Genomic DNA, 9,236 nt, shown 5'->3' on the forward strand with positions numbered 1-9,236 from the left:
GGACAACGATAAGAAGCAATAATTCAAAGAACAATGATCCAATCTTCAGGAAATGATAACATATGTGGATAACCTTGTGACGCCCGCAGAAATCAATACATTATCCAACATCTAACTACTAAACGTAACATATCTCATGTTTACAAAATTCTGAAAGTGAAGCTATCACAAACTTTAGCTTCGCACAACGACCAAACACCAACTTATCAGGAATTGCAAAGCGAAAACACTGCTGATCCTGTTTTTTCCCCGGCAGTAACAGCACACCGGCTAAATATTCCTAAGATTCAATTACAAGAAACAAGAATGCTCAATTACCAAACAGTGTTGCTCCATTCCTGTCAGTGCCCCGTTTTCCTTTCTCAAGGAAGCAAAAATAAAAGTAGCTCGATCAATTGTAGACCATGTACTTTGGCGTCGCACTGAATTTCTGATACCCTTTGATAACTTTGTTGACAGCATCTAAAAAGTCTTTCTCTGTAACAGTCTTCCTTCTTGCTCGAATAGCATACATTCCAGCCTCCGTGCACACACTCCTTATATCGGCTCCTGTAATTTAAGAATGAAAATATTTATTTGTAGAGGTTAAAATTGGCTAACATATTACCCAGGCATGGTAAGCGATATTTAAGTAGTTGACAATTTAGGTTGATAAATGAAAAACAGAACATGGTTTAAATTGGATTGTGAAACAAATTTGATTCTTGATACTATATACTACAGATTTTTTAATGTGCTGAAGATTTTGACAGATACTAAATAGAATGTTGGCCGATGAGTATGACATGTGTTCTTTTCTTTTCTTTTTTTTTGACAAGGTAAGTGTGACATGGTATAACTTGAGCTTTTAGGAGAGTAGATGTTTTCCTGTGCTGACTGAAAAAGAAATGCAAGTATTCGGAGTCGGCCAGAGCAGTTGAATCAACATGTGCAAGTCAAATAACAGCTACAACTATATCAAATAAATTTAATATGCTACTCATGGAGCAATGTAAACGAGAGGTTACCAGTAGAGTTTGGACAAAGACGAGCCAGAAGTTCAAATCGAATGTCACGCTCACAGTTCATCGTCCGCGTATGAATCTTAAATATCTGCGTCCTACTCTCTAGATCAGGCAGACCAAACTCAACTTTGCGATCCAGTCTCCCAGGACGCAATAATGCAGGATCAAGTGTATCAGGTCTGAAGATAATAGGAAAATGGAGTTATAACTTGAGCAAGAGGATATCAAGCTGTTCAATAGTATTTTAGCTATCAAAATCAATGAACTGAAATCACTTGTTACTAGTTACTACCATAAATCAACTTCAAACAAATGGAAACAATTCCGACCTCCAATTCCAAAAGAGCAAGAGAAGAGGACCGGCAAATCCCCTCCACAAGAGAGGAGTTATGTTATATATCAGTCAGAACCACAAGGAACCTTGTAAGATTCATTCAGTAAGACGTGACCTTTCACTGCCAAATATCATATTAAAAGCTCAACTTGAAAATCTACACAAAAATAATGGACTTTTGGAGTGCAAGAAAATCATATATTTGAGGTGAGAGTCCATAAATATGAGAAAAGAAGAAAGCAGCAGATTTTGCTAAAGAGAAAGTACAAGACAAAAAGTAAGCATATACCACCCACCGAGCTGTTTCACCAATAGCTGCATAATTACCCAAAGTATCCCAGAGTCTAGAACCGACAAGAGAAACTAGATGTATATACTGAGAAATAGTCTCTCGTTCCTAGTTTCTTTTTGGTGCAATCATGAGATTCCAGTTTGTATAGAAGATCAAGTACATTAACGGAGAATCTACTCTTCGGTATACTGCTTGTATATGGGAGATTTCCCCACTATTAATAATATTATTTACCTTTATTAAATAAACTAGATGTATGTACCAAAAACAACAGTTTCAACATAAGTCAAACTTAACCTATTGGTTGCCATGAGAACTTTAATATTCCCTCGGGCATCAAATCCATCAAGTTGGTTCACAATTTCAAGCATAGTTCGCTGAACCTCATTGTCTCCGCCTACACCATCATCAAATCGTGCACCTCCAATGGCATCCACTTCATCGAAAAACACAATGCAGGCCTTCTTGGAGCGTGCCATCTGCCATATGAAATCACTAGTCAGTAATCAATGCTACAAGAAGAACTCCCATTAGAATTTGACAGCAAGAGCGTATCTGACCTGGAACAGTTCACGCACCATCCTAGCCCCCTCGCCAACGTATTTCTGAACCAGCTCACTACCAATAACACGAATGAAGCATGCATCAGTTCGATTAGCTACTGCTCTGGCGAGCAGTGTTTTTCCAGTACCAGGAGGACCATAGCAGAGAACACCCTTCGGGGGATCAATTCCAAGTTTCACAAACTTTTCTGGGTGAAGCATGGGAAGCTCAACAACCTGTTGTTAAAACTCAAAATTTCCATGTCAAAAAGAAAGAATTCCAAGCAGCGGGATCAAGTCAGATACAAAAAACCCAATAACACAACCGAAGCATGTACAATCATGAGTACCTCTCGCATTTTTTCAATTTGCTCCTTGCATCCACCAACGTCATTGTATGTCACATCAGGTTTCTCCTCAACTGTCATCATTGTAACGCTTGGATCAATTTTGGGAGGCAACGGAATCTGGATTTGATATTTATTCCTGTCAACTCTGCAATAATAATAAAACATGATCAAGCTAAACCTCCCAATCAAGATTTACAAAAAGGCAAGAGCTTGGACTTGTTCGGTAATCTTCCATACAGAAGATATTCTGTTTAAAATACTTTGTTCTGCCTAAAAGGTTCATGAATCCTAAACTAGGCATAACCAACACAAAATGAAGGCAACACACCACAAGGCTTGACATGCTAACGTTGCAGAAAAGATATAAACGCAATGAAGTTCAACAACCAGCCATAACAAAAAGTATACTTCATACTACGTTTAATTAAGTGAAAATGAAAAATATAAATCAGTGTTATCAAAGGCGCAAAGCGCTAAAAAACTCCAAGGTATGTTGGGGCTTTAAGCGCAAAGCGCAAATAAAGCGTGGGCTTTAATGAAGAAAGGCGCAAATGGAGAAAAACTACAAATATATAAGTGTAGTCCAAGAATAATATCTATAAGCATGACGACCAAATATATGCACAAAGAAATTGAAGAAAATTTACGATAAACTAAAATACTCCCTCCGTTTCAATTTAGATGAGGTAGTTTGACTCGCCACGGAGTTTAAGAAAAAAAAGACTTTTGAAACTTGTTCTTAAAAGCTTAAGGGGTAAAAGCCTTGTGGAATCATGACATTTGTGTGGTTATAAAAGCTTCTCATTAAGGGTGAAATGAAGAGTTTAAAGTTGAATAATTTCCAAATTTAGAAATGTGTCATTTATTTTGGAACAGACTAAAAAGGAAAGTACCTCATCTAATTTGAAACAGAGGGAGTAACAATTATTTAGTGTTGCCTCTTCGGGATTACGCTCATTGGCAAGGAAAAATATGCCTTACATCCTTGATGACTACACTGAAGCGCCCGCTAAGCGAGGTGAAGCGCTCTAACATGTTTTGAGCCTCGCTTTAGGGCTTAAGCGCGCCTTTGATAACACTGATATAAATAAGATAAATGCTTGCTAAATCTACAAGCCTTCTCCAACCATTCATTAGAAGATAATTACTCCATAACAACTCACACGCCAAAGTGGCATATGAGCGGACAAATATAAGCGTTGCGAAAGTTCTTTTATTGTCTGCAGGATGACAGCAAGCGATAGCCAGATGCTCCAAATCATTCTGATCTGTAGTTGATGAATCCTTAAAAACATGTCTATAGGTTCTCTATTTTGGTACACTTCTTATATACCGGAAGCTTTCACATCAAATAAAGTATTACTGTATCAGAAAAAAGATCCATTAACAATGTGAGAATGCACGGGAGAAAATATATTATTGATGTCTTAAGACAATGATACACTGAGCCCTATATATACACAATACATGTCCTACTCCTAATACATATGGGATTAGGGTTATCTACTACTATTTACACAATGAAACTAACACACCCCCTCAAGCTGGTGCATATAAATCATATGTACCGAGCTTGTTACATATATAACTAATACGAGGACCAGTGAGGGACTTGGTGAAAATATCAGCAAGCTGATCATTTGACTTTACAAATTTTGTAGCAATATCTCCTGAGAGTATCTTTTCTTTAACAAAGTGACAGTCAATCTCGATGTGTTTTGTTCTCTCACGGAACACTGGATTTGACGCAATATGAAGAGCAGCTTGATTATCACAAACAAGTCCCATCTGACTAATCTCACCAAATTTTAGCTCCTTGAGCAACTGTTTGATCCAAATTAGCTCACACGTGGCCATAGCCATTGCTCGATATTCTGCTTCTGCACTAGACCGAGCAACCACATTCTGTTTCTTGCTCTTCCAAGACACCAAATTCCCTCCTACTAAGACACAATATCCAGACGTAGAACGTCTATCAGAAGGTGATCCTGCCCAATCAGCATCTGAGTATCCAACGATCTGCTCATGGCCTCGATCTTCAAACAATAAGCCTTTGCCTGGAGCTGATTTTATATACCGAAGAATGCGAACAACAGCATCCCAATGACTAACACATGGAGAATCCATAAACTGACTCACAACACTCACAGGAAAGGAAATGTCAGGTCTAGTCACTGTGAGGTAATTTAATTTACCAACCAACCGCCTATATCTTGCAGGATCGCTAAGAGGCTCCCCCTGTCCTGGCAGAAGTTTAGAATTCGGATCCATCGGAGTGTCAACAGGTCTACAACCTGTCATTCCTGTTTCCTCAAGAATATCTAAGGCATACTTCCGTTGTGAGATCACAATACCCGAGCTAGACTGAGCGACCTGATTGTCAAGACGTCAGGGGAAATGGGAGCGGGTATGCTTACCGAGCTGACACGACTCACATTCTAGAGTGGACAAGTGAGATAAGCCAGGTACCATTTTCTGAAGTTTTGACAAACTGGGATGTCCTAACCGTTTATGTAATAAATCTGGTGAATCAGTAACGAGAGAAGTTATTGGAGGAAGACAAGATGCGAGTCCATGTGATTTTGCAAGGATAAGGTAATAAAGTCCATCTGATTCACGTCCGGTACCAATGATCCGCACTGTACTGCGTTCCTGTATAAAAACAAGGTCATCAAGAAATAGAACAACAGATTTAAGTGATTGGCTAAGCGACTAACGGCTATGAGATTAAAAGGACTACCAGGAACATAAAGAACTGAGTCTAAAGGTAAGGAAGGAAGTGGACTTGCTTGACCTATTGCAGTTGCCATGGCTTGAGACCCATTGGCCATTGTGACTGTTGGAAGAGATTCAGAATATGAGATACTAGTGAAAAGAGATTTGTTACCAGAAATATGATCAGATGCACCTGAATCAATGACCCAAGACTCAGAAGGTGAAGATTGGGAGACACCGGTCATGCTACTATTTGTTGGAACAACGGAGGTTAGTCCTGAAGATGTGTGTTTACGTGTTTTGTACTGAAGGAACTCAATATAATCCGGTAAAGAAACCATCTGAGTTGGATTCATTGCATTTAATCCAACCGATTGTGCGTTAAAGGCTTCAGGTACGAATTCCATTATAATATCGTGCCGGAAAAAGCAGAAAATTACTGGGATCACTGTTCACGCCGGAAAAATCACTGTAGCTCGCCGGAAAAAACTCAAAGTGGTCGGAATTTGATTTGAACTAGATGGGTAGGCTCAGAATTGTGAGCAGAGAAATTTGTCCTGAAGAAGTTTCGCAAAAAAGTGGCCGGAAAAATGGGCCACGCGCCGGCGCGTGGGATCGGAGCTTCGCCGGAAAATTTTTTCCGGCGGCGCGTGGGGGGTCTTCTGACGGAGATATTTTAATGGGTTGGTCGCCGGAGGCCGATCTACTTCGTGGTGATGTTGGTTTTTGCACAACACTGACGAAAAGTGATGTTTGTTACGGACAGCCTCTTTAGTCGCCGGAAAATTGCACGGTAACGAGATCTTTCTTCTCGGAGGCCGCTGGAATGATGCACAGCGACAATTTCTCACTGATGCTCTGATACCATGTGAGAATGCACGGGAGAAAATATATTATTGATGTCTTAAGACAATGATACACTGAGCCCTATATATACACAATACATGTCCTACTCCTAATACACATGGGATTAGGGTTATCTACTACTATTTACACAATGAAACTAACAAACAAAATGTGCTGAGATCTTAATGTCATAACCCCCCCCCCCACGAGCCCATTATCTAGAAACCATCCGGTGTAATACAATGAGTGTTATTATTTCAAGGAAAATTATCATCCCACCGTACTCAGAACTGAAATTGCTTAAGATTGCAACTTCAGGAGGGGTAGGGAGGGAGAGAGAGAAGAGAAGAATCTACCCGACTCGCATGCCTTCTTCTATATCAGTTGGAGAAACTTTATCTCCCAGTCCAACAACAAACTGCAGATACAAAATGAGCGCAGTCAAATAAGTTATTTGTCGTCCTTCATGGAAGGCTATCGAACACACGATGTTGTGTAACTTCTGTCATTTCTAAACATCATAACCAATAAATTCAAACCAAAAGAAGAAGGGTTAAACACCCTTCAAGCTAAAGACAAAACTTGTGAGAACATGTCCATTTCTTTAATCGATGTAGTTTCTAAGATGAAAGTCGAACTATAGGGCAAATAAGTCTTCTAATGTCATAGTAGTCAACTCTTTTCATATATCAACCATAGGTAATTACCAATATATATCCAAATTAGCAGGCTTCAAACTTCTTACTTATGTCTTGCTAACCCCAAAAAGGAATAACAACATGCCACAACTTAAGTCACACGTTCACAAACTGAAGTACATTACGACCGAAAGCAGTGCCGTATGTGAAAGCCATGAGAACATACCTTTGCTATTTGCTTGACATTTATCATGTATTTCGCGTCTTCTGTATTGGGACTAATTATCTTTGTACACCTAGCCACCTGCTCGAAAGGTTTAGTTATAGCTTGAAGGAATTTGACTAAATACATGACCATGCATCTTTATTCTCATAAAACCACACCTGAAGAGGCTGCTCCTCCTGCATCATCTGTTTATCAGAAACAAGATCCCATTGACTTGGGGCAGCTAACCCAGTGTCAGACTCCTTAATACCTGCAATGAGTTGAAGACAACCATATAATTAAGGAATATCCAAGAAACACATTACACATTCTGACCAATAGTAACAAGAAACACATTACACATTCTGACAAATTAAAAAGGAAATAAAAAGATCCTTCTGTTTCCTTTACTCTCGTATCTAATCCTCTCCCACCTTCAAAAACAAATACTCTCTCTATCCCATTTTATATGATTGGTGTTTCCAACTCCTTGATACTGTCCTTTATTGCCTATATTTTCATTAATGTGGTACTTATACTATCCTGAGCCAAGGGTCTATTGGAAACAGCCTCTCTCTATCATCACAAGGTAGGGGTAAGGTCTGTGTACACACTACCCCACCCAGACCCCACGGTGTGGGATAATACTGGGTATGTTGTTGTTGGTGGTGTTTCCTTCTTGATGGTGTTTCCTTCTGAAAAGGAGCCTTGGAGCAACTGTAAAGTTGTCTCCGTGCGACCGACAGGTCATGGTTTCGAACCGTGAAAGTAGCCACTAATGAAAAGTAGGCTGTCTACATCACACCCCTTGGGGTGCGGCCTTTTCCCGAACCTTGCGTGAATTTAACTTTAAAAATTTCTATATCTAGAAACAATTTAACTTTAAAAATTTTAGTTTACCCTTAATGAGATGATTAAAACACAAGTTTGAACATTTTCTTTGTTAAACTCTATGCCCAGTCAAACATCATTACATAAATTGGGACGGATGGGTATAAATAAATAAACAAACAATTAAAACCTCGATCTTTTGCAGTAAACATTGCTGCATTGTTACTTTGCCCTAACCCATCCTTAAATAGATAGGAACTTAAGGTGGAAAAGATAAAATATGTATATATATATATAGGTAACACAAATTCAAACATTAAGAACAAGAATCAAAGGCATAGAAAATCGTACCACACAAATCATTAATCTTTTTGGACATTTCCTTGAGTTCCTTTTCAACTTTCTTTATGCTTGTTGAATAAGGTCCCAAACCCTGCATAAATCATTTCCAATATTTAGTAAAACTTCATCTTAATCTTAAGGAAATTCGTGGTATTTCCCCAATAGCTGGCAATTAAACATGAATTATAGGAAAGACAAAGAAGAGTCACATAGGTCTTGAGAAGAGCAATATCATCTTCATCGAGAGGCGGTGGGTTCTTCTCGTCCTTTATCTCATCCTCCACATCCGCTGCTGTTGGTGCCATTGATTTTCGAGATGCACAGAAATGGAAGTTTCAGCTGATTGTCTACTCGGATCAGTCCTTCTGTTACACCCAGGAACGGGCCGTCTGCTAGGTGGCCGGTTTAGTCGGGGGTCGGGGGGGGGGGGGGGGGGAGTGCAAAACTAGCCACTTCTAAGGGCAATATTTAAAATCATATCCATAACCCAATTAATTATAACGATTTAAAGATTAGCCATTTGTGATAAAACAAAATTTGTGTATGAAATTTATCAGTTTGGTTCAGTTTTTTCTCGGTGTTTTTATAAAAGGAAAACTACCAGCTACGTCTATTTATTAGTAGCTCTTTACAAAAATTAATCAACTCATAAAATATTAATATTAGCCAAATATTAATAATACTAGCTATTTGTAGCAAAAAAATCAGATTTTTGTTTTCTTTTGAGTGGATGTTATAAGAATAGATTGGGTACATCTTAAGGAGCTTAAATCTCAATTTTGGGATAATTTGATAAAGTTTTGAGGTGGTTTGAATTGAAAATTCGAATTAAAAACTGAACATAAAAAAATGATATGTGTATCACATTGTTTATCATTTGTGTATCATATATGTGTCAATTTTATATCACATGTATATCCATGTATATCTGTGTGTGAGATACATGTGTGATACATATTGGATACATGTGTCGTAGACGAATTTTTTGAACTCGATTTAATTACGAATTTAGATACAAAACCGGTCAACATCACCTCCAATCTTCCTCAAATTTTGTATGTTAACTTATCTATGTTTTCAATGATTTTAAACTATACCCATCGAAAAAGTTCCTTTTTTGTTTAGATTTTTGGAATA

The 9,236-nt window shown here is 38.4% G+C and overlaps 1 protein-coding gene across 1 annotated transcript; it reads right to left on the reverse strand.

The window, feature by feature from the left end:
- Positions 1–39: 39 nt before the first annotated feature.
- On the reverse strand, positions 40–8,510 carry LOC109211532 (26S protease regulatory subunit 7 homolog A-like). The gene is made up of 10 exons (XM_019375074.1): positions 8,309–8,510; positions 8,109–8,190; positions 7,106–7,197; positions 6,948–7,025; positions 6,440–6,501; positions 2,523–2,667; positions 2,191–2,409; positions 1,928–2,109; positions 1,008–1,183; positions 40–549 (listed from the first exon to the last, which is right to left on the reverse strand). The coding sequence occupies exons 1-10, from the start codon at positions 8,402–8,404 to the stop codon at positions 392–394; spliced, it is 1,290 nt and encodes a 429-aa protein (XP_019230619.1). The 5' UTR covers positions 8,405–8,510; the 3' UTR covers positions 40–391.
- Positions 8,511–9,236: the final 726 nt, after the last annotated feature.

Source organism: Nicotiana attenuata, unplaced genomic scaffold (genome assembly GCF_001879085.1).
Source record: "Nicotiana attenuata strain UT unplaced genomic scaffold, NIATTr2, whole genome shotgun sequence".
NCBI lineage: Eukaryota > Viridiplantae > Streptophyta > Magnoliopsida > Solanales > Solanaceae > Nicotiana > Nicotiana attenuata.